Source organism: Lissotriton vulgaris, chromosome 5 (genome assembly GCF_964263255.1).
Source record: "Lissotriton vulgaris chromosome 5, aLisVul1.2, whole genome shotgun sequence".
Taxonomy (NCBI): domain Eukaryota; kingdom Metazoa; phylum Chordata; class Amphibia; order Caudata; family Salamandridae; genus Lissotriton; species Lissotriton vulgaris.
This window is the reverse complement of record NC_141693.1, coordinates 136,782,137-136,808,846: the sequence shown is the minus strand read 5'-3', so window position 1 is coordinate 136,808,846 and position 26,710 is coordinate 136,782,137. Positions and strand designations below refer to the sequence as shown.

The window sequence follows — 26,710 nt, the reverse complement described above, 5'->3', positions numbered from 1 at the left end:
CGTTGTACACAGACTACTAAGTCATTGAGAATATAGAGTTTCACCATGGATTGATTGGGGCCATATCTGAGCCGAAGAATGCAGCACTCAGTTTGTTGTCTATTCATTATTTTAACTGCTATCTATTTCCTGACTGTAAAATAAGACCTTGGGCCCAATTACGAGTTTAGCTGTCCTGGAGCGGGCCATCAAGCCACTGCCCCGCTCCTGGACCACCAAACCCACGAGCACACTGCCCACCAGATTATCACTTTTTCAGGTCACTGGCAGGTGTTTTTTTGGGTGTTCCCCCTGCGGTGCCTATGAAATAGACACTGCAATGGGAACATGAAAAGCAGTATCTGCATGGCATGAACTGGTGCAGTCCATGTCCTGCAGGTACTCGGGTGCATGCACGCAGGGGGGAACAACAAGTGCCTCCCTGCATACACCCTAGGGCCCAGAGGCACAAAGGGGCCCTGTAGGGCCCCTTTTGTTTCTTCTCCACAACGGTTTTCATCGAGGTAGATCACCATGAAAAGAATGGCGGAGAGGAAACTTGTAATATGCTTGCTGGGACCTCAGGGGTCCAGCCAAGCATATTGCGGCCTCAAGACTGCCACAACACCACCAAGGATCTCTGATCCCTGGCAGATGCGGCAGTGCAATGGTGGTCCGACCACCCAACTCCTAATGGGGCGGTCGGACCTCCGGTGTGGCTGGGGCTGGACTGCCACGTCACTGTTAGTCTAGCGGTCTGTGGACCACCAGACTCATAATGAGGCTCTAAACCTTTCTAAACAATCCAGCAGGAAAGTGCATTGAGCATGAGCCCTATTGCTGTGTCGAAAGGTATCTGGATTTGCAATCGAATGCACCGTATTAGAATACGATTTGAATGCTTGAAACAACTATCATTTGAGAATCAGGTGTATAAAGGGCGTCATATAGTAATTGAGTTGGAATGCAAAAATATCTGAAGCCTTGACTTAGAAAGGTAAATGACGGGACTCACCAGGGATGCTCCCACCAACCACTGACTGCCCCAGGGCAGAGAGAACATACATTACCAAGAGAACCAGTTGTGAAACAAAGACATACCAATACATGTGGCACTAGCCCCTACTGCTGGCCAGCAAAGGTCACTCCGGCCTCTGAGTTATGGTCACTTTTAGGAAAACTTTAGGGTGAAGACTTTAGCAGCATTTGTGTCTAGAGAGGTCAGAGTAAGGAGCACAGTGCAGGGGGGGTCGCCTGCTACCACTACTAGTTGTAATACAATGTGTAAATAGTCTTCAGCCTAGGCAGATATCACATGAAATCCGTGGTTCCTGCAGTGATGTGTGAGTTCACATTTCTGAGGCAATGATCAATTATTCTAGCCCTGAAGGTAAGGTCTTGAGAGTTGTGTGGTTTCTGTACAGCACACTATCAATTATGTGGCCATTTTTGCATGTCAGTGACAAGGCATGTTGGAATTTTAGTGAGCCGTGTTCACAACATAGATTTTACTAGGGCGTTAGTGATGTCACTGCAATGGATGGACAAAGCACCAGCTAGAAGATATTTAGGGGGTGAGGAGAAAAAGAGAAGAGGTGGAAAAGAGAACTGTTGAATTCTAAGAAGTAGTTTTAAAAAAGATTAGGACCTGCCCGGTGGACATCAGACTGCGAATAAGATGTGTGGACAGTGGCAAGGTGAGTCCATTCGGGTGGACAGACACTCAACATTTAGCTAAAATCTTCAGTGATAGATTGTTTACTATAGAAGCATCCACTTTCCATGATAAGGCTGCAACATCATATATATTCACAGCATCATTCTAACTCAAGCTGTTAAAGGTGGTTTCTCACCTGCAAAGGCCAAGGATGAGTACACAACACCACTCAAATAATTTCTTGCACCCCGTTTACTTAGCAGAGTACTAATCGTTTGAACTCACCTGGATGGTCCCTGCACACTAATCATGCCCATGTCATTGGAGCGGTCGATCATGCTGCAACTGAACTTCATGTCCTGCAGCACTGACGAGATATAGGACCAGTTGTGCTGGGCAACACCTCCTCCAATGGCAAGATAATAGCCGTCCCCTGAGGAAGAAGAAAGAAGCCTTGTGAGGAAGGAGGACGCCCTTGCTGGACCTACTGTAGCACACGGACAAATGCCCCGTTACCAATCGTGACGATTTGGCCCAGAGTTGAATCCAAGCAGTACATACACATTCTCCAGCTTGTGGTTGTACTTTTACGATTAAGAGTACCAAAAATCAAAGCATTGTTAGATTAAAAGCGAGGACTCGCCCAGTGTGTCAGACAAGCATGGGCTACTTGGTCGCCATGATCAAGAGATGGGGAGGATGAACTGCAAACATATCTCCTCCCCTTCCTTTTTCATGTCATGGAATCCACACAAGGGAATCAGGAAATACCATTAACAACTTCAAAAATTTGCAAACGTATAGCAAGCACGTGCAGATCCTTTCTGATTGTGCAAATTATGGTTCACGTGATCAGTAAACGAGGATTTCAAAGCATCCTTGATATAAAAACACACATTATACTTGACATTTCGCACCCGGATTTAAATAGTGACAGCGGGACCATTACTTCTAAAACTTTAACTAACCAACCAACAGCAACACTGGCAGAATAAAAAATTTCAAAAAAAATAAATTCGCTCATTTTTAAATGTTTGATCATAGGTTGTTACTCTCTTGAGCACGCACTCCTGCACAAGGCTTTTGCTATCTACAGGAGCCTGTTATTAGTGTATCAAGTACTAAGTTAGATTCACAATAAATATTTTATTCTATAAACTTGCTGTCAATATTTCATAATATCCTATTCATTGAGGACCCTGTCAAGGCCCTTGAAGTGAGTCTGAAAGACCGGGACGAGGCTTGACAATCCCCAAAAGCATTATAAAAACACCTTGAAGGCCAGGAACGAGGAACTGTACAGAAGTGATTAGGACCTCCTGGAACAAGCTGCGTTAGTGAAAAACAGCTGGGTGTTCTGGGACACGGTTAAAAAAATTCGACAAAGGGGTGCCCCGGTTGTTATATTTTGGGCCCTGAGTGGGTTCCTCATTTCAGAGACATCTACCATTTGGAGGAAGAGTAGAGTAGAGTCTGGGGGAACTTCTGTGGGGTAGATTATGCCACTCAGCACCATTTTTCGTATCACTAATGGAAGAAGTGGACGCTATTCAGCAGAGCCCATGCGGCAAAGTCCCAGGGCCAGACTGGGTACCAAAGAACCTCATCAAGTGCAATAATGACCTGTTGGGACCTCTGATTACTAAAATGTTTAATCCTTGAGCAAGAACTACCCTTATCTACCATTGTACCCATCTTCAAAAAAGGGGATCGTATGTCGCATAAATGTTAATGTCCCATCTCTCTTTTTGATAGCACAGTCAAATTAATTGGCAGGGTAGCTTTAATCGTCTCACATTTTGGGCCAGGGATAATAACATCCCATGTCTCTTCCAATTTGGCTTCTGCCATGGACCGGGCATACTCAAGCAGTGCTTGACTTTGATCATTGGCCAAGCGATGCCCTCTGTACCTGGCATTTATGGATTTTTCAATAGCCTTTGACTGTGTCAACAGAACCAAGCTGTGCTTGAAGTTATTGGATTATGGTGTAGAGGCAGCATTAGTAAACATTTTGTACCTCTTACATGAAACTTTAGCTGTAAAAGTATGTTTTTGCCCAGGAGGTGAAATGTATAATGTTTTTCCTTTTGCCCGACGGGTGCGGCAATCGTCCATTCTGGCTCCTTTACTCTTTATTATCTACATAAAAGAGCTGTGTCCCACCTTGTTTAAGGCCTCTAAAGATATTCCTGAAATTGCTCACACACAGGTACCCGCGCTAATATATGCCAACAACGTGGTATTATTGGCATGGACCCCGAAAGAAGCTTAGATAAGGCAACAAACTTTAGGAAGTGACGCATCATGGCTCGTGGGCCAGGGAAGAAAAACATACCCAACGCATATAATAAAAGGTCAATCGCTCTGTAGCGTAAGCAACTTTAGCTACCTAGGGTTTAATTGTAACTCTATGGGATCTTGGCGACTGCGGCTCGGTAGGGCTGCTGGAGCAGTAATCCACAATCTACATTGTTCTGTAGGGAAAGGGACCATTTCCCCCTTTTAAATACATATAACATCCAATGTGTCTCCGGTGCTCTGTAGGGTGCATGGGCTTTGGGGCATCACAATGCTTCCTCCCTTGAAGCCAAAAAAACAAATTTTACAGTGTTTGCTTTATCTTCCACCCTCCAGCTCACATTTTGTCATGAATCCCAGCTAAGCTTACAGTACATTTCAGATAAAGCAAAACTGGCCCCACTGCAGTTATGGGTGAGTGTATGGATCAACCCTGAGGCCAGCTTAACCCCTCCCATGCTGGTGACGGAACCGCTCCGTCACCAGCCTCAGTCCCACTGTGCTGGTGACGGAGCGGTTCCGTCACGGCCCGCTCGGCGTGCCTGCGCGGCGCGGATTCCGCGCCTGCGCTGAGTGTTCCATTGAGCGGGCGTGGCCGTGATGGAACCGCTTCGTCACAAGCACAGCGCGCCCGAGGCTCGTGGCGGAGCGGTTCCGTCATGAGCATTGGAGCGCCACGCGGCCCCCCCCCCTAGCACTCTGGCAGAATTGCCGCCGCAGTGAAGGGGTTGAAGCTGGGAAGCCATCATCGACTGCCTACGTTTGGACAAGGGCCTCTCCATCTCATGGCTGGAATATATCTCTAAAACTTTAAACGCAATGGGTCTGTCAGCCTTGTTATGTTATGTTACCTTTATTTCTAGGGCGCTCGACTAACCCTGGGGCATCTCGGCGCTGCCTAGAAAATAGTGACCTGAGGTTGAAAAAACTGAAACGCGGATCAAAGGCAAAGTATTAGAACAGGAAAGTTTTTAATTGTTTAATTTGTTCACTGATCGCTCAAATATTAAAAGAGATGATAAGTTGAAGTACAAGCTACATTTTCTGGATCTTTGCCAAACGCAGAGGATGTGCAAAGAATTGAATAAAAGCTCTGTGAGAGATTATTAAAGATTTTAAGTGCCTGCTGAAACCGTATTGTACCTGATCCCAGATCTCTCACACTGGGAGATGTCTCTCCTCTTCCCTTTTAAGGTAGGGACAATGTGGCAGCTTTTGTGTTTTTGGGAGGAATGCAGCTCTCTGGGGAGATCTGACCCGCCCCGCCCTTCTGATGGGTTCTCAGATGAAACTCTGCTGCACTTTATGTTTTTCTGTATAATGTTTCTCCCTTTCTTTCGGCTTTCTCAAACCTTTATTAAAATTTCTAGGTCCCCAAAAATGTAGAGAAGAGTTATTTTGTACTCAGCTTTTAATCAGTCCTGATGTCTGTTTCAGGGTCAGTTCTTTTGTCAAAGCGGCAGCGAGATGCAGGAAATCTATGGAGGGTGAGCCTCCTGGGTGTCTTTTACATCGCCCTCAAAGATTTTACTCACCACAGCGACCGAAGGATGCATCAATGCTAGGATTTTAGTTGTAGCTTTATCTCTCCAATATACATTTTTACTCCATTTTCACCTGTTCTTGGTTGGTATTGTATTATATTGTCTGCAGGTTGCTCTGCCTGCTTTAATCGGACACTTTAAAACTGTTTGTACATTTATGGCTAATTTTGGTTGAATAAAGTTATTACTGACTGACAGATGTTATTGTAACTCAATATTTTGCTACTTAATGTACAGTCTTATAGAAAGAAGAAAGGACGAGTCTGCCTTGCTGATTTTCAAACTCTGAGCACTGCATTTGTCAGCCACAAACATATAGCTCACTGAGCCATTCAGCCCTGTTGTGCAGCGCCACAAAATGCCATCTTGTCTCTGCTTTGAGGCCATTGAAATTACAGAAATGGATCATAAATGGAAGAGTGCAGAAAAGTGAAACGAGTCGCATCAGCCTCGGGCCCCCTGGATGTGAGTGGTCACAGACTCCAGCCTCTGGTAGAGCTGGCCTGGGTCCCAGCTTGCAGGCTACTGAGAAGCCGAGACCAGGCCTCCCAGCTCTGCTGCTCATAAGGAGCTGGAGAGGGTGGAGACGCAGCCAATGGACGGCCTTCTGCTTCTGTCCTCAGCCCTGCAGCCCTGGAGAAGTCACAGGTGCCTCGCTCCTTGTCTGCACATCATAATCCCATTTGGTTCGTGAGCCTGGTTGCCAAGGCGTCTCTTCAATTAGCCATGATTCCATTAGCCAGGGCCTGTGCAAGGGGCAGGGCTGTCTGGAAGCACTGCGGAGGGATCCTATCTGACGGAAACCCAATAACCGATGTGATGGGGAACGGGCCCTGGGGCGCAGCAATGCGCTAATTGGGTTACACCACTTGCCTCCTGATAGAAAACATGACAGGTCGCAACTAACACTCCCAAACTCCAACTCCTGCTGGCCAATTAAAAACAGGCTCTCAGATGAGCTGACAAGAGCGCCAATGGCTCATCAGTCAAGAGGCGCTGGCTCAGGGCCAGGCTGGGAACCAAAAGCAGCCCTGGCTAATTTTATCAGACCGACCCTCATAGCGCACGTAGTGAGGAAGCCTGGGCACTGTAAAGAGGGCGGAGGGGTGGGATTTGTGGAGGGGGCTATTGGTGCGGGGTGGGTGGGGGCAGGTGGAGCTCCTCCCCAGAATGTTTTGTAGAAATTAAAAATATGGTGCGCTTCTCAACACATTTTTCATTATCGAACTTTGTCCAGTCATTGAATAGAAGGATGGAAGATAGAGACAAGACGGCATGACTCAATGAATCAATAGTTGGATGAGTGAGGAGCTGGTGGATATATTAATTCGAGAATGGATGACAATGAATACAGACGTTTAGTTACAAGGACTAAAAGGTCTCGATAAATTGACTATGGTTTTCATTTTACCTTCTGCATAAAAGCATCACCTCCCCAAACACTGCTACTACCAAGCCTTGTGAAATATGCACAGCCCAGATGTATTTAACACAGGGCATTGGTTCAGCGCCTCAAGGGAATTAAACACAAAGCATTAAGCTTTGGTCTAAAATGGGAGAGCGAAAGAGATAACCATGTAGTGCAGGGGTTCCCAAACTTTTGACTCCTGAGGACCCCCATTGACTCACCTCTGGAAGCCCGGGACCCCCCGCAATTTGAAATATTTAAATTTCAAACATTAAAAGTAGTAATTAAAAAAAAATAAACACACATGTGCACACAAAACACTCAAATTACTAAGGATTTTAGTATTTTATATTTAAAGTTTGCAAAAAACGGAAACATTTAATGGGAAGGTTGGTGCTGCATCTCCGTGATTAACTTTTAAATGGTTGGTTATATTTCACAGTACAAGGCTCCTGCTCCTGCCAAGGCCAGAGTGGAAACCCAAAGCAGCCCTGGAAAATGTGTCCAGACCAGCTCCCATACAGTGCACACCAAGTGCAGTGAGTGAGCCAGACCACTACAAAAGGGGCTCTGGGAGGCTCTCCCCTCAAGAAAATTGAGGATACAATGGTGCATTCTACAACAGATTTATCAGTATATATTGAATTGTATGAGCTTTTAAAGAATAGTAAATGATGACCTTACTATGCACCCAGGATACAACCATCTTTGTTGGGGTTCTTCAATGAGTCCCTCACTATCACCCTCCTACAGTGCCTCTCATTTCTCCATAGCCCCTCTGTCACATGTATTTCATTTGGTTTATAGTATCTCTCACACAATTGTAGGACGTCAGAGCACATTACATCACACACATATAGAGACAATGAATCATATGTGTAAATCAGTGTAGAGAAAATGTTACATAAGGCAAAGGGGACTACAAGGTGTACGATTCACATGTAATTCATACTGGTAGGCATTTTTAAAGAGTGCTTGGTCAGGAAAAGCACAAACTCCGGATTCAGAACATAACCAAGTGGTTAGCATTGACTTTAACAATAAAAATCTATATCCATCCAAATAAACCCATTTAGCAGCATCAGGATAATGAAAGACTGGGAAAAAACATAAGTTACTAACTTGTACCATGCAGTGTGTAAGCAGCTCTTTGATGACAGTTTATTGGTCGCTGTGCTAGATTATGATTGTCTCTTATGAGCTGCAGAGTAACAAGAATATCTGTGACAAAAGCAGTAACCCACTGACCTGTGGCCATAAAATACTGTTTTTTAAAATGCATGGTACACGTTCTTTGCAGCAGGCATATTAACCCTCTGTGCTACATTAGATAAGTCAAACCTGCCTCTGGACAAAACTCTCATCTCTCTTCAGCAGGTACATTAATCACTGGTGTTATCCTGACACTTTTATTGTTGCTTGAAAACTTCTAATTCTACAAGGAATATACCCCCATATGTAGTAAAATCCTAGGCCACATAAAGGGGGCTAAACGTAACTTGGTTCACTAATCACATGGTCCTCAGGTCAGTACGAGTGGGAGCTTGATTGTTTCTGAGTTCATGTTTAGAAACTATGATTTTCAACAATTGCCACTCAATGCAATGGTATAATTCATTATATTAAACTGAAATGCATTGCAATGGTCTCATTATAGCGAAATACACCAATTAGAATTTTGAAGAATTTATCATATATGTACTGGACTCTCTGGGCGAAGCAACAGCAGGCCCCTCGCCCCTTCTGCCCAATGCCCAGAAGGTCAGCACTGTTTGTGATAACCCTGCAAGAGATATGAACCAACCAAATGCAAAACTAATGGGTTCTGATGCAAGCATGGTCTTGAAGGGCACACTTTAAACCCATGTGTTTTGCATTATTTGTTCTGATAGTGCAAAGTGCTGCAGCAGGAAACGCAGCTGGCTTCCCCCCCAGCAACAAAATGGCACCCACCCAGTGGTGGATGGAATCTATAGGGTTGGGGGAGCGCACAAATAGAATTTGAAAAAAATCAACACTCATCGAACTCAACAGGACCTCCTCGGAACGGACGTCAGTGCTGCGACTGCAGCCCAGCCACCAGGAAACTCCCTTGACCAATCCTGGAACTGCTCACATCCAGCATCTGAGCAACGCCCTGATTGGAGGGAACAGCCTAACTCGGCACTCCACAGCACTCTGGAGGCCTGCACTTGCTCTAATCCAGCTGTCTTTTTGACAGCTGTGTTAGAAATGTTTAAAGTACGCATGGGTTGTTGACCGTTGCGAAACGGCCAGACAAAAATACATATGCACTTTAAATAGTGCATAGTCAGCCCACCCTCCTCACTGCTGCTGTCACTCAGCAGGCCCCGCTCTGACGTGATGCTCTGTTTGGGACGGGCAGATGAAGAAAAAAAATGGTAATGAATTACCATTTTATTATTCATCTCAGGGGCATTCAAGTGGGGCGGCGCTCATCTGCTCCAACGGAGGAGCTGCCCCTGCACCCACCTGCAGTAAGAGTAGCCCCCACCTTCCCAATTCGGGGCTGCAGTGGCTGTGAGGTGCATGTGTACCATTCTGCTACTCTTATTAACTCTGCATTGTTAGAAATGGGGGTCTCTAGTTGGTAGAGGTAGGTAGGGGCCCTTGCTTCTTGTCAGGGCAAGAGGGATACACACCCAAAATAACCCCTGCTCACCCCCTTGGTAGCTTGGCACGAGCAGACACGCTTATCTCAGAGGCAGTGTGTAAAGCATTTGTGAACACATGCAGTAATACAATGAAAGCACTACAAAGGGACAACACACCAGTTTAGAAAAATGAGTAATCTTTATCTAAACCAAAACAAGACCAAACAACAAAAATCCACAATACAGTATCAAAAGTATCCTTAAAAATAGGTTATTCCTTCAAATTAAGTCTCTAGCAACAAAGAACTCCACCTGGAGTTATCACGACGACGTGACAGATAGAAATCCCAAAGTAAGGGCGCCACCCGCGAGGTGCGCAGCGGCGAGCGCAGTCAAACAGACCCACAAAAAACGCTACCTTGGAAAAGATGAAAATAAAGATCTTGCATGGAGTCCGTCAGGGGATGCTTCATCGGCGTTGAGTGGTGTCTGTTCCTTACAACCCCAGGGGAGGTGAAGTCTCGGTTCCTTACTGCAGCGCAGGGGAGGCAAGACTTCTGTTCCTTACTGTGTCGGGGAGGTGACGTCACTGCGGTGGCGAGATGTCTGGTCCTTACGATACAGTGTCAATGGATTCAAGAGTCATCCACGTTGAGTATCGGCTCCGCGTTGATGAAGCACTGGCATCAGAGTCAACGTGGCGCGGCGGCAGGCTTACGATGCAATTCAGGGCTGTGCGTCGTGCTCTTCACGAGCGGTGCCCACGGCTTCAATGCAGGTTACAGCAGCATTGCTCACCAGCGTCGGTGTTACAATTTCCTTCTGTGGCAACTGAATCAGCAGTTCCAGATGCAGAGAGACAGAAGAAATGAAGTCTTTGTGTCTCTGAGACTTCAAAAACGGGAGGCAATCTCAATTTCCAGCCCTTGGAGACCTTCTTCTTCAAGTAGATGGCAAAGCAAACAGCAAAGTTATTTTTCTCTTTTTCCTTGGCAGCAAGTAGTCACTGCAGGCCAACCCCCTACAAACATACCTTTAGGAGGGCCACTTAAACTTCGAACCTTACTTTTGCAGGTGACTGTCCTTCGCTCTCGCAATTTTGGAGCCCACGCGCCCAGCCTACAATTCAGCCCTCTGTGAAGGGCTCTCTATGGTAATATAATGGGCTCCAGCCCCCCACCATGTTTAGTTTATGATTAATATCAGTGTTCTAAGTCAAGTACTAAGGTGTCTTTTATGTTCAATTCCCAGGGTCAGTTATGTTTATCAGATGTTATCAACCAACTCTCCATTCTGTCCTATGGGAACAGATATCCTTGCAACAGTGAAAAACAAAATTGGAAGTAATTCACTATAAGGTCATGCCACACACATCAGGGCATGTCCTACCTTTCACATGCAATGCACCCTGCCCACAGGGGTACCTTGGGCCTACATTAGGGGTGACTGATATATAGAAAAGGGAAGGTTTAGGGACTGTCCAGTGTGTGGCCTTGCCAAGTCGACATGGCAGTCCAAGACTGCACACAGGCTCTGCAATGGCAGGTCTACGTCACATTTTACAAGCTGCGTCTGTGTTTGCAATCGGGCCAGCAACCCTCTCAGGCGTTGTGGTCATTTGACCGCACTATTCTTCTAGATGAAGAAGAATCAGACCTTCTCATCCATGAAACTAAACTTTTCATGGACACAAATATTAATTCCGCACAGTTAAACACAGTTTGGTAAGCCTTTAAAGCTTATATGGGAGGCTACATAACTAATAGGGCCTCTTACCGAGGGAAAATCTACAGAGCTAAGATCAATAGTATTGAAAGGGACATTGCATTATTGGATCAACATATTGGTACCGGAATCGGAACCAGTACGGAGCAAGAACAACGTAAGGGGTTAAAAGAAAAGCTAGAAAACATCCTGCAAGAAAGAGTCGCCCTAAAATGGGAAGTAAGTAAAATCTCCAATTTTGAATATGGTGAGTCGGCAGGTAAAGTCCTGGCGTGGAAAATTAAATCGGACCAGGCAAAAAAACACATAAAACATATCAAAGTAGATGGAGAGGCAAGTGAAAGAACTTCTGTTAAAGATATTGGGGATGCATTTTTGGAGTTTTTTCAAAAAATATACAAGAAAGAAATTTTGGACGACCCCATTTCAAATCTTAGATGGTTGGAGAAGATTACTCTTCCCACTCTCAGTCCTGAACAAAGCGAGCGTCTTGATAGGCCTATCTCAGAAGAAGAAGTGAAGGAAAGCATTAAAAAGGTGAAGAGGGGCAAGGAAACAGGCCCGGATGGCCTCCCTGGCGAATTATTACGGGCCATAGCTCCGGAAATAATTTTGGTGCTGACAAGACTCTTCAACGAAATCCTAATAAACGGTGTGGCTCCCCCGAAGTCTTGGGGAGAGGCGATTATTGTCTTGATTCCTAAAACCGGGAAAGACCCAGCCAAATGCAGTTCATATAGGCCGATTTCACTTTTAAACAGCGATTATAAGATCTTTGCGGCGGTGCTGGCAAACAGACTGGGACGTGAGGTTGGGTCAATCATTCATACTGACCAAAAAGGCTTTATAAAGGGTAGACAACTTTCGGATCTAACATACGATTTGATCGGGGCAGTGGACATTGCCTCCACTTTTTCCCTTCCTTTGGCGATTATGACCCTTGACGCAACTAAAGCGTTTGACCGGGTAAATTGGACATACTTAGCAGAAACCATGAAGAAATTTGCATTTGGTCCAAATTTTCGAAGATCAATTGGTCTCTTATATCAAAACCCCAGTGCAAGTATCATGGTCAATGGTGTGTGTACTCAGCCCTTTCAGATCACTAGGGGGACAAGACAGGGCTGCCCCCTGTCCCCTTTATTATTTAATATATACATTGAGCCACTTGCACAATCCTTTAGAGATGACTTAAGAATTCCCTCATTTAAATTTGGTGGATGGGAAAGGAAAGTGGGGCTATATGCAGATGATATCGTAATATATACCAGTGACCCTGCAAATGCTTTCCCCGTAGTGGTCGAAAAAGCCAAAGAATTTGGAGGTATCTCAGGCTACGATATTAACGCCGAAAAGACCGAGTTGATGACATGGAATATTGCCAATCCGGGTGTTGGGGTGACGCCCTCAACACACGCAATACGTTATCTTGGAGTTAAAATCACTCAAGATATAGACGATTTAGCAAAATCAAACCTAGACCTGGTTGCCAAGGAGTGTAGGGCCCTTTTAAGATCCTGGGTAGGTCTTAGACTATCAATATATGGGAGGGTTAATATTGTAAAGATGTCCATCCTCCCGAAATTGACCTTTATTTTTAATGCAATTCCCATTGCATTTGATTCTAAACAACTTCTTAAGTGTCAACAAGAAATAAATTCTTTCATATGGGGGTATAAAGCGAAAAGGTTGGCTTGGAAAAAATTGAGGAGGAGGAGGGAAAAAGGTGGTCTGGCCCTCCCAGATATTCAGTACTATTCGTGGGCGTTCCTGCTTTCCCACTCAAGAATGCTTCTGAAGACACCAGATGTCACTTCAAATGGGAATCTATTTAAAGCAATGTTGGTAGGGGCAAACCTCCCATTGGATGGGTTTCTTTTCAAGTTCGGAGAACAAAAGTTTTTCAAGAAGGTGAGGTTAAAGATTCTATTAACACAATTAAAGACGTGGGTACAAATCAAGCGCAGAGTGGGGTTGGCGTATTACTCTAATTATGCACCAATTTGGGACTCTCCCGGGCTTCCACCATGCACAAGACTCTCTGGCCACCCCTCTAATATCAGCTGGGTTTGCCAGATGGGGGGATTTACTTGATGGTGGCATCCTGATAGCATGGGAAGCCCTTAGGGAAAGAGTAGGGGTGACATTGTCTAGATTTAAATACATACAAATTAGCAGTTGGGCCAGAAAACTGATCAGGAAAGTCCCTAATATCGGGAGAACTAGTCCTCTAGAACAACAGCTAGTTGGAAAACAGATAGGAGGTAAAGAGGTGGCTGGTTGGTACTGGTCTATACATGAGGAGATAGACGGGGAGTTTCACCTGCCAAAACAGTTATGGGGGAGAGAAATTGTGGCAATAGAGGAGGACAGTTGGATAGAATCTTTTACTCTTTTATATAAATTGGTAAAACCCGCTTGGCTCAGACGGAACCATCTGTTTACTTTACATCGGGCTTATCTCACTCCTCTACGTCTGTCTAAATTTCAAGAGGGGAAATGCTGTAACAAATGCAAACTCCCCTCAGCATCTGACATTCATATGTTTTGGGAATGCCCCCATCTAGCCACTTTCTGGACAGAGATTAAAGCTACCTTGGACTCAATTATTCAAACCGATATCTCATTATCTTTATCACTAGTCATCCTTGGTCTACACCAAAACATAACTGGGGCAGCACGATCCCTTCTGTTTTACGCCATTCTGTTGGCAAGACGGCAGATTTGTATGCAATGGGTAGAAACCACCCCTCCCACTCACTCAGGATGGTTAAACTCATTATATGAAACCTCAAGGGTAGATTTGAGAAGATCATGTAGAGCTCAGAATCTCTCATTTTGGAAGCTTTTGACGGAGTGGAAGTGAGGTTATATTGGGTTTTTTTTTTTTTTTTTTTTTTCCCCAATATCCGATGATTAAGCCCATCCACTCAAGTTCAGTATTGTGGTCTGCCCAGATTCCGACATTTATATACTGAATACTTTGGCACGAAGTTGCTTTGAGACATCGTCATAAGATGCATGGTGTATCAACTCATAAAACTCTTTGCCAAGTAGGGAAGCGGCTCAATCTCCAGGGTCTTGCTTCTAGAGGCAGTGAGATGATTGGTTGGTTTCTCCCGCATCTAAGGGACGTGTGTCGGGCAGATGAGGATACAAAAAAAAAAAAAAAAAAAAAAAAGCTGCGTCTGTGGGTGGCACAATCAGTGCTACAAGCCCACCAGCAGCATTTGATTTACCGGCCCTGGGCACACACAGTGCACTATACTAGGGTCTGACAAGTAAATCGAATATGCCAATCATTGAGTCACTAATCGATAACAATAATTTACAATGGGAGCACTTGCACTTTGGCACTGAACAGCAGTGGCAAAGTGCTCAAAGCGTATAGACAAGCAAAAACGCAGGAGGCAATAGCAACAAAATGGAAGGGAGACCCACGCCAATGGTGCCAGGTCCAACACGTGTCCCCTCCAGCTGAAATGTGGGGAGAACCCATCCCCTTGGGAGTTCTCTTCACTAAGGCCGAAAAAGCGGACCATCAGCATTGGCGTGTTCTGTACCAGGGCGGTGTTCCACCGTGAAGTTCATCCCCTGTAGGGAAATGGACCACCTCAACAGCTTTGGACTCTCGCCCCTCCTTTGCATCAACCATCTGAGGGGCCTCTGGTCTGTCTGAACCCTGAAGTGAGTCCCAAACAAGTATGGTCTCAGCTTCTTCAGTGCCCAGAACACAGCAAATGCCTCATGCTCAATCGGACTCCACCTCTGTTCCTGTGGAAGTAACCTCCTACTAATGAAGGCTACAGGTTGTTCTAGGCCCTCCCACACCATGCTCTGAAGCATCTGTCTGCACAATGAATTCCCTTTAGATGTTGGGCGCCTGAAGCATGAGTGCCGTGCACATGGCAGATTTCAGTGCATCAAAAGTCTTCTGGCAGGCGTCACTCCAGTTTACCTTCCTGGGCTGCTTCCTGGAATTCAGCTCTGTCAAGGCAGTAATGGATTAAATATAGAGAGAGATAACCTTTTACTTGGAAAAGGAATGGGTAACAAGCAATCACAAAACAACAAATTTCCTTTTCCAGATTTTTTGGTGTGGAAATCCTTAACAGTCGCTATATTCTATAGGGACAGGCAGACTAATGTAAAGAGAGTTTTTGCGCCGGTTACCAAATTTACAAAACTACTGGTATAGAGTCCAACTGATAAACAAGGGAAAAGTTACACACAACCCCTTCTCAAGATTCGATATATTTTGTTTTATTATAAATTTGTTGAATAGCTAGTACAGTACTAAAGTCAAATGTTAAACAGTTAAAAAACACATGGTCACATTATTTAAAAAGAAGGTATTTACTAGAAAAGTTCAGAAATCACAATTTATATACAAAGATAATTACATTTAAAACACAAAATTTATTAACGAACAAATTGTCGAAGCGGCGTTTTGGTGATCTACAAGGTCTGCACCTTCTTCAGTACATTGTTAAAATAAAACCACATCTAGAAAAATGTATAATCATAGTCAGTTAAACAGAGTACTGGGTAATATTTTTCTCACAATCTTCTCTTCTATCTAGCATTTGACATAAATGTTCTGTTTATTCATTTAATATATCCATCCCTAACAGTTGTTTCAGTACATCCATGTTGTTCCCTTATTATTTGGTAAACCTTCCAAAATTTTCTCATCTATCTATACATGTTCCAACAGTTCTATACATGCTTTTAGAGCTGAAACAATGAGTTGTCTCATACCTATTGGATCTACCGGAGACCTCCAATAATCTGTGTGTCTAAAATCTTAATTGCTTGCTAGTGTGTCAAGCTTTGCTGGAAGGGAAGGAAAAATAATTAACTCTACCCTTCATGTTTATAATGGGATATTTTGACCTTTTTTTTTACATCTCATACCTAGGGAATATTTGCTTCCTGGTGAGTTTATTATGTTCTTAGGACGCGTTGCTTTCCTGTATTGTATTACGTAAGGAAAGTGATATGCCATTAGGAATTTCTTATAGTAATATAATTCTTTTTTCTCACACATATCATATTGCGTAAGAGATACCTTAAAATCAACTTAATGAGCTTCTTCTTGATTATTTTTCCAGACGCGATGATTTTCCTATTCAGGGAGATATTATGTCATTATTATCTCATTGCTATCTAATTTTCTTTCTTTCTATTTTCTATCGCATTTTTCCCAATATCCCCCTCATTCTTACTGCTAATGGCCTTTGTGGGGATGTGGGGAGGACGTATTTCCTATACGAAACATAGACTTTTTGTCTTGAGTCTGAAGGAGTAATGATTTCTATGAGGTCACATATTTGGGAGCTTTTTCTTTCCTTTCTTTGCTCACTCACATCTTGGTTATAGCCTTCTTACCTTTAAGTTATCCACAATTTATCTATTGGATCTTCTCAGTTATTCCCTTCAATTAATTTACGGGATTCCCCTAGTTTGGAGGTTTTTGTCTATTCCAAGCTATAAGAGAAATAATTTATCAATTACCTCATGCTGCTAAAGTCTAAAGCATCCTGCCTGACTTAAGTATTCCTACTAACACTTACTTGTAGTAGGAAGAATCTTGGTCGACGTCCTCCCTTCTCTCTTCTCGTTCTGCAAGTGAGTTAAGGGAGACTTCAAGTTCCTATATATACTCTACTTAATTGGTAAATTAGCAATTAACGAGGTCTAATTAGGGCTATTTGTTTTATGTATTTCAAGCTTTTGTTGTTTTGTGGCGGCCATCTTATAGGATGTTTTTATTATGCCTCTATATCTTACTGTTTTTATTTCTATCGTGCCTAGATCTTTTCTATTGTTTAATTCCCTACTATTTTCATCTTTACCTTATTTAACCCCTTGCATGCGGCCGCGATTATGCGACTGTGCGGCAAAATCGCGAGTGGGCGGGTTTATGACGGCCCCAGCCGTCATCAGCACACGAGCGCCGTAGTGCATGATGGATGGAGGCCGTCATCAGCATGCAAGGGGTTTTAGCCTTACTTGCGCTTTTTCGTTAAAAATAGTCCGTTTATTATTGCGACTGCGGCGTTTGTATTATAACGCGCTTGTGTTTATATATGTCCCTGTTTGTTCTGTTACCCGTTCGGGAGTCTCCTCGCTCTTTCCCCCCCACCCCACCCCGAGGTCATCTTATTATTTCAATTACAGCGCGTCTTATCCCGGCGCCATGTTGGGCATTGGTATATCCTGTTTCCCTGTTAGTCCGTTTTTTATGGCTCTTTCCTCCTTCTAGTCTAATGTACTTATCTGGTATGCTCTTCATTATGTTAATGGCGGCCATCTTTGACTTTCTATGGTGCTTCGGTTATTTACTAACTCGTATTCCACTTTTATTACTTATAATTACTACGAGCTTGTTCCTGTCTCAATTTAAATTTTATATCTCACTCACACAAATGCCCGATTTTCTTACTGGTTTGATATAGTTGAGATAGCTCGTATTAAATATTCCCATCGTATTTTAATTTTCACTATTAATTTAGGGAAGTTTCACTCGATCTATTTAGGCGCTTCTAATATCTTATTTTATTGTCATCGTTGCACCACAATTTATAAAGGATCTATGGTTCTTTCCTCCTTCGGGTCTGTTATACCTATCTGGTTTGCTCTTCATTATTTTAGTGGCGGCCTTCTTTGACTTTCTGAGATGCCTCAGTTATTTACTAGCTCGTGTTCCATATTCCTTACTTATACTTATTATTACAAGCTTTTTCCTATGTCGATTCGGATATTATAACTCACTCCTACACGGGCCCAAAATTGAGATATTCAAGGCTTACGTTTTACATTGTTCCCTTGGGTGATATTCATGCCATGAGGTTCGTTAGTTTGCCCTGTTGTTGAAGATACAATTTTATGATTTACTTATTCTTTAAAATTTATTTTACACATTTTTGCCCTTGAATTTTTTTCTCTTTTGTTAGCTCTCCTATTTCTAGTACTTAACCTATTAGCTAGATTCATTCTGAAGTGGGTGAACTAGTTCTACAGAATTCTTTCCCTCTCCTCCCTATTATTAAGGCCTGTTTTGTATGTATTAAATCTAGACATATGGTACTGATCCCTTTTCTTTCGTTTAATCGTTAAATCTCCTCCTCTCTTATTTAGGGTGACTACTTCTATTATGCACCATTTCAGTTCATCCGTCTGGTGTCCTTTCTCTTGCCAGTGGGTCACCAGGGGTGCATTTTGTTTTTTAGTACGGAGCGCTGACCTATGTTCATTCAGTCTGAGTCTTATTTCTCTAGCGGTTTCACCAATGTAGGCTGGCAAGAGAAAGGACACCAGACGGATGAACTGAAATGGTGCATAATAGAAGTAGTCAGCCTAAATAAGAGAGGAGGAGATTTAACAACTAAACAAAAGAAAAGAGAACAGTACCATATGTCTAGATTTAATACATACAAAACAGGCCTTAATAATAGGGAGGAGTGAGAAAGAATTCTGTAGAACTAGTTCACCCACTTCAGAATGAATCCAGCTAATAGGTTAAGTACTAAAAATAGGAGAGCTAACAAAAGAGAAAAGAATTCAAGGGCAAAAATGTGTAAAATACATTTTAAAGAATAAGTAAATCATAAAAATGTATCTTCAACAACAAGGCAAACTAACGAACCTCAAGGCATGAATATCACCCAAGGGAACAATGTAAAACGTAAGCCTTGAATCTCTCAATTTTGGGCCTGTGTAGGAGTGAGTTATAATATCCGAATCGAGATAGGAAAAAGCTCATAATAATAAGTGTAAGTAAGGAATATGGAACACGAGCTAGTAAATCACTGAGGCATCTCAGAAAGTCAAAGATGGCCGCCACTAAAATAATGAAGAGCAAACCAGATAGGTATAACAGACCCGAAGGAGGAAAGAACCATAGATCCTTTATAAATTGTGGTGCAATGATGACAATAAAATAAGATATCATTGTGTTTTTATCTAGGAACCTGAATCAATATTACCATTTTATGCCCTTGTACGGCTATAATCAATAATATCCCTATAATGGCATAAGAATCAGATCCATATTTCAGTAAATCGCCCTTGCAGTCCAAGGCACGGCAAAAGCTACTTCCTTGGATTCCTAGAAAGCACAATGAGTTCTTTCGACACACCAAACCTCCAGCAACCTGGGAAATCCCCACTTGCTTTGTTTTGATTTGTAATAGAACTCCTGCGAGCACTGTAAGAACGGCCAGTTCTTAGTGACATCTTTATTGAGGTCTTATGTCCAAACCTTACGTCAAACTCGGCACCTTTCAGGTATAAATATACCAACGTTGCCTTAAGCAAACACGCGGTGGTGGTTTTGGAGGAGAGCAGCTATCTACTTGCAGAGAGCCCAGCTGATGCGAGATGCCCACGGACGCTGCCCCTCCTCTTTGACGCGTTGAGAAAGACGCTGTCTTTTCTCCTGCTGAGAAAATCCAGTTCCGGCGTTTCCAGCCTACCCTTGCGGGTGATTGGGATATCGAGTCCTGAAAGAGAGATACCAGACCTCCTACATTCTATTCCCAAGGTACAGTGCTGACTAAACCCTTAGCGAGAATTCTTGAATCAGATTCTTGGCAAAATCAACTTAACTTAAACTGCTACTTACTTACTCCTTCCCACTTATTAGGCTTAGGTCAGGTACACCGGGGTAGGCGTATTTTAGAAGCACCAGTTGAGCACGTTAGCCAATGTATATATGTATGTATATATTTTATCCATTTTAAAGTGTCTTATGGCTAAGAAACCATATGAATGCTTTTACAGTATTATTTCACAATACTCCTTTTACTGAACGTACTTTACTTTATATTAACTATTGTAATTGTGGCAATTCATTTCTCTTGCCTGAGAAGGAAGACTGCTCAATAAATAATACCTTTTATTGAAAACGCCCGTCTCTCTATTCTCTGCACTCTGGTGCAACTAAGAACACACAATTGACTGAGTGAAATAGCTGTCTATTGTTTTCACAGGACTCTAGAGATTTACTCTTATTCTGGGGGAGCAAAGTTGTCATGTTATATGGTTGTTGGAAGCTGAATCCCTTCTTCTCTGAGCCAGGGAAGCTGATCTCTCCCTATTCATTCAAGAAAGTTTCCAGTGACCTCTGAGCTAGCTGGCGCAAACCTAAATTAAGTCTAACATAGTCAGTAGAGATCTAGATGACCTCAGTCCTACGTCTACACTGCTGTTTATGTTATTCCAATGCGCAGAGCCTATTTGGAAAATAGGAACTACACTACAATATTAGAAGCGTCTAAATAGATCGAGTGAAACTTCCCTAAATTAATAGTGAAAATTAGAATACGGTGGGAATATTTAATACGAGCTATCTCAACCATATCAAACCAGTAAGAAAATCGGGCATTTGTATGAGTGAGATATAAAATTTAAATTGAGACAGGAACAAGCTTGTAGTAATTATAAGTAATAAATGTGGAGTACGAGTTAGTAAATAACCGAAGCGCCATAGAAAGTTAAAGATAGCCGCCATTAGCATAATGAAGAGCATACCAGCTAAGAACATTAGACTCAAAGGAGGAAAGAGCCATAGAAAACGGACTAACAGGGAAACAGGATATACCAATGCCCAACATGACGCTGGGATAAGACGCGCTGTAATTGAAATAATAAGATGACCTCGGGGGGGGGGGGTGAAGAGCGAGGAGACTCCTGAATTGTTAACAGAACAAACAGGGACATATATGAACACAAGCGCGTAATAATACAAACGCCGCAGTCGCAATAATAAACAGACAATTTTTAACGAAAAAGCGCAAGTAAGGCTTTTTAAATGAAGTAAAGATGAAAATAGTAGGGAATTAAACAATAGAAAAGATCTAGGCACAATAGAAATAAAAAAAATAAGATATAGACACATAACAAAAACATCCTATAAGATGGCCGCCACAAAACAGCAAAAGCTTGAAGTACATAAAACGAATAGCCCTAATTAGAGCTCATTAATTGCTAATTTACTAATTAGGTAGAGTATTTATAGGAATTTGAAGTCTCCCTTAACTCATTTGCAGAACAAGAAGAGAGAAGGGAGGACGTCGACCAAGATTCTTCCTACTACAAGTAAGTGTTAGTAGGAATACTTAACTGAGGCAGGATGCTTAGACTTTAGCAACATGAGGTAATTGATAAATTCTTTCTCTTATAGCTTGGAATAGACAAAAACCTCCAAACTAGGGGAATCCCTTAAATTAAATGAAGGGAATAACTGAGAAGATCCAATAGAAAAATTGTGGATAACTTAAAGGTAAGAAGGCTATAACCAAGATGTGAGTGAGCAAAGAAAGGAAAGAAAAAGCTCCCAAATATGTGACCTCATAGAAATCATTACTCTTTCAGACTCAAGACAAAAAGTCTATCTTTCGTATAGGAAATACGTCCTCCCTACATCCCCACATAGGCCATTAGCGGTAAGAATGAGAGGGATATTAGGCAAAATGCGATAGAAAATAGAAAGAAAGGAAATTAGATAACAATGAGATAATAATGACATAATATCTCCCTGAATATGAAAATCATCGCTTCAGGAAAAATAATCAAGAAGAAGCTCATTAAGTTGATTTTAAGGTATCTCTTTACGCAATATGAAATGTGTGAGAAAAAAGAATTATATTACTATAAGAAATTCCTAATGGCATATCACTTTCCTTTAGTAATACAATACAGGAAAGCAACGCGTCCTAAGAACATAATAAAGTCACCAGGAAGCAAATATTACCTAGGTATGAGATATAAAAAAAAGGTCAAACTATCAACCATTATAAATATGAAGGGTAGAGTTAATTATTTTTCCTTCCCTTCCAGCAAAGCTTGACTCACCAGCAAGCCTCTAAGATTTTAGACGCACAGATTATTGGAGGTCTCCGGTAGATCCAATAGGTATGAGACAACTCATTGTTTCAGTTCTGAAAGCATGTATAGAACTGTTGGAACATATATAGATCGATGAGAAAGTTTTGGATGGGTTACCAAATAATAAGGGAACAACATGGATGTACTGAAACAACTGCTAGGGATCGATATATATTATATGAATAAACAGAACATTTATGTCAAATGCTAGATAGAAGATAAGATTGTGAGAACAATATTACCCAGTACTCTGTTTAACTGACTGTGATTATACATTTTTCTAGATGTGTTTTTATTTGAACAACAATGTCCTGAAGAAGGTGCAGACCTTGTAGATCATTGAAACGCAGCATCGACAATTTGTTCGTTAATACATTTTGTGTTTTAAGTGTAATTATCTGTGTATATAAATTGTGATTTCTGAACTTTCCTACTAAATACGTTCTTTTTAAATAATGTGACCATGTGTTTTTAACTGTTTAACATTTGACTCTAGTACTGTACTAGCTATTCAACAAATTTATAATAAAAAAAAAATATCAAATCTTGAGAAAGGGTTGTGTGTAACTTTTCCCTTGTTTATCAGTTGGACTCTATACTAGTAGTTTTGTAAATTTGGTAACCTGCACAAAAACTCTCTTTACATTAGTCCGCCTGTCCCTATAGAATATAGCAACTGTTAAGGATTTCCGCCCCAAAAAATCTGGAAAAGGAAATTTGTTGTTTTGTGAAGTCAACAATGGAGCCATAACCCTTGATAAATCTCCTGCAATACCTGGCGAGTCCTAAAAAGGCTCTTACCTCTGTCTGGGTCTTGGGGGGTTCCCAAGCCAGAATGGTATCAATATTGGGCTGTAGGGGGTGCCACCTGGCCGCTCCCCTCCTGGTGTCCCCAGTACACCACAGAACCCTGCCAGATCTGGCACTTAGTCGCCTTGATTGTGAGGCTTGACCTCTGCAGAGCCTTCAACACTTCCCAGAGGTAGTGCAGATGTTCCTCACAAGAGGCACTGAACACTGCGATGTCATCCAGGTAGGCGGCACTGAAATCCTCCAGCCCAGCCAGCACCTGGTTGACCAACCTCTGAAAGGTTGAAAGAGCATTCTTCAACCCAAAGGCAATCACCTGGAATTGGTAGTGCTCCACTGGCATTTTGAATGCTGACCCCTCCTTTGCCCCATCAGTTAAGGCAATCTGCCAGTACCCAGACAATAAGTCAAAAAGTTCTGAGGTACCGGGCAGCACCCAACCGATCGATGAGCTCATCAGCTCTGGGGATGAGGTGCGCATCAGTCCTGGTGACTGAATTGAGCCCTCGGTAGTCCACACAGAACCGAAGTTCTGGTGTGGTACCAGGTGCGGCAGCCTTTGGGACCAAGACCACTGGGCTAGCCCAAGGGCTGTTTGAGGGCTCAATCACCCCTAGCTCTAGCTCGGAGACCTCCTCCTTGATGCAAGCCTTGACCCGGTCAGTTACTCTGTAAATGTTGTGCTTCACAGGAGGACTGTCCCCAGTGTCAACATCATGGACACACCACTGCGTGACACCAGGGGTCAGGGAGAACAGAGCAGCAAACTGTCCCAATAGTTGGCGACAGTCACTCTGCTGCTCAGGAGTCAGGGCAGGGAAGAGTGATACACCATCCACTGACCCATCATGCTCCTTTGCAGACAGGAGGTCAGGAAGAGGCTCAGTCTATTCTTCTATTCCAGTGCTTGTTGCTAGGAGCATGCCCACTTCGGACCTCTCCAAGTGGGGCTTCAGGCGATTCACATGCAGGATCCGCAAAGGGTCCCTAGGAGACTGCAAGTCCACCAAGTAGGTGACATTAGTCTTGCGCTCCACCACCTCAAATGGTCCACTCCACTTATCCTAGAGTGCACAAGGCTCCACGGGGGCCAAGACACACACTTTTTGTCCAGGCTGAAACTCGATCAAAGTGGCATTTTGATCATACCACTGTTTCATCTCCTCCTTGCCGGCTTCCAGATTCGCCTGAGCGAGTTGTCTGAAGCGTTTAGTCGGATATCTGAAAGCCAGCATGTAGCTATATACATCCTGGGGGGTTTACTGGGAGCTTTCTCCCAGCCTTCTTTCACAAGACTCAGAGGTCCTCTTACAGGGTGGCCGTAGAGTAGTTCAAAGGGACTAAACCCAAAGGTCTTCTGGGGCACCTCTTTGTAAGCAAACAAAAGGCATGGTAAGAGGACGTCTCACTTATGCCTCATGGGTTCACCTAGACCCATAATCATGCCTTTCATGGTCTGGTTGAATCTCTCAACCAGCCTATTACCTTGGGGGTGGTAAGGAGTGGTGAACTTCTATGTAACACCGCACTCCTGCAACAGGGACTTCATATACTTCGATATGAAGATGGTACCATGGTCAGACACCACCTCTCTGGCGAACCCCATGTGGGAGAAAAACCCCATCAGCGCACACCCCACCATGAGGGCCATCACAGTCCTGAGAGGGATGGCTTCCGGGTACCGGGGGGCATGGTCCACCAAGACCAAGATGAGCTTGTTGCCCATGGCTGTCTTGGGATCCAGAGGCCCCACAAGGTCAATAACTACCCTCTCAAAGGGGGTGCTGACCACAGGGAAAGGTTGGAGAGGAGCCTTGTACTTCCTCCCACTCTTGCCACTTGCCTGACAAGTCTGGCAAGTCCTACAGTGACTGTCCGAAATCTTCTGCATTTGGGGCCAGTAAAAGGGGGGGACAAGCCGTTTTAAGGACTTGTCTTGCCCCAAATGTCCTGCCAAAGGCACATCATGAGTCAGACCCAGTAGAAGGGTCTGAAGCGGTGGGGTACCACCAGCACACGGCCTGACCCAGGCTCAGCAACTTTAGGCTTGCTATACAGGAGAGCATTCTCCCAGTATATCCATTGTGATCCAGACTGATCACCTGCTGCCTGGTTTGCAGCCTGCTGCTGCAAACCAATGAGAGAAGGGCATTTCAGCTGCTCCTCGCAGAATTATTCCCTGGAGGTGCCTCCTTCCTGCTGCCAATGGGTCAGCTCAGGCAGGTCCCCCAGTTCAGCCACTTGTTCCCCCTGTAGGCTCCAGGGCATCCCCCTCAAGGTCTGCCTGGACCATGGAAACTTCAGGCCAGTTTGCCATACCCCTCTTTTCTGCAGGCGTCTGGGCCACTCTTGCAGGCTCCAGGCCCTCTTAAATGCGCTTACCGGCTGCTATAGACCGAGTGGTCACACACGCCCATTCAGTTAGACCCAACATCTCTAAATGAGACCTCAGCTCCACCTTCGCCCAAGGTGAGCTCTCCAAATCATTGCCTTGCAGACAGTCAACAGGCATGGCTGGTCTCACAGCTACTTGCAAGTTACCTGAACCCCCCCCCCCACACACACACACACACACACACTCAAAGGGAACCTGTGCCACTTTACAGAGGCACTCTAAATTGCCAGTGGCAACTACTGGGTAGAATGTGCTGGGGACCACCTGCTCCTCAGACACCAACTGACAGCTGTCACACTGGCTCCGGTGTCCCTCAGCGCCTCCACACTATGGCCATTGATGGTCACCCACTGCCTGTACTTTTCAGTGTTATCAGGCAGATGAGTTCTTGGGACCATCTCACTGTCTCCTAAAGAGACCAGGGACATCTCTGTGGGGCCCCACCCACCTTGGGGACCCAACTCGTCCCCCAAGGCTACACTAGCAATCTACCGGGGCGGTGCACCAGTGGGTGTAGTGTTAACATTTTTGGGACACGTAGGATCCCAATGGAAGTGGCCCACCTGACCCCAACTAAAACATGTCTTGGCACCCCTTTGAACAGGTTTACCTGTCGGGACCCATGGTTTCTTCTCAGTGGGAGGCTGAGAACCCTTACCATGGTTCTCTTGGGGAATGACTCCAGCTTCTTACAGTTCCTAAACTTCTGTCTTTACAGCTCTGGGGTCAACCCATACCTTGTTACTAAGGGCTTCCTTCATGGGGGCGTAGGACATCTGATTCTCAGTGGAGTGGGCAATGCGTCCCTCCCTTCCTCTCATGCTCTAAGAGCATCTTTTTCTCCTCCAGGGCTAATTTCTCTCTGAAATGCCAACTCATTATCCTCCTTCCCCAGCTTGAGCTTTGTGAGCTTCAACTCATGCATCCTGTTTTTCTCCCTGTCCTCCAGCTCTTCTGGAGACGCCCCTTTGAGACACACTGCTGCCTTCCTGGGAGGCACCCTCCCCAATTTAGACCCATTAGCCCATACTGCTGTTCTTCTAAATTCTTCCCCTCCACCATAGGCTCCTCGGTCTGCCCACTGGCATTCCTTGCTTCCAACCAGGCCCTCAGTGCCTTTTGGAACTCCTCCTTTCTGTTAAGGTCTCTCACGGAGATATAACATTTTTTGTAGATGGTTTTAAGTTGTGGCACAGTGTAGGTATCATACCTCTCCTCTTCAAATTCCAAATCTACAGATGCATTGGATGCTGGTCTACTCGTGGTAAGAATTGGCAGTTCTTCAGATGCAAGAAAAAAAATAGTCCCAGGAAAAAGTCTACCAAAATGTATGTGGTTGCGTAATGGTATGGACCCACTAGTAGTATACACCAACCACTGTAT

General features: G+C 43.8%; 1 protein-coding gene across 2 annotated transcripts in view; it reads right to left on the bottom strand.

Annotated features, from left to right (window-relative positions):
• Positions 1-26,710, bottom strand: part of SARDH (sarcosine dehydrogenase) — an 850,014-nt gene that overhangs the window by 225,947 nt on the left and 597,357 nt on the right. For both annotated transcript variants that reach the window (XM_086921071.1, XM_086921072.1), the window contains exon 16: positions 1,922-2,069. In XM_086921071.1, coding sequence (XP_086777197.1) covers positions 1,922-2,069 — 148 coding nt within the window. The remainder of the gene's footprint in view (positions 1-1,921; positions 2,070-26,710) is intronic.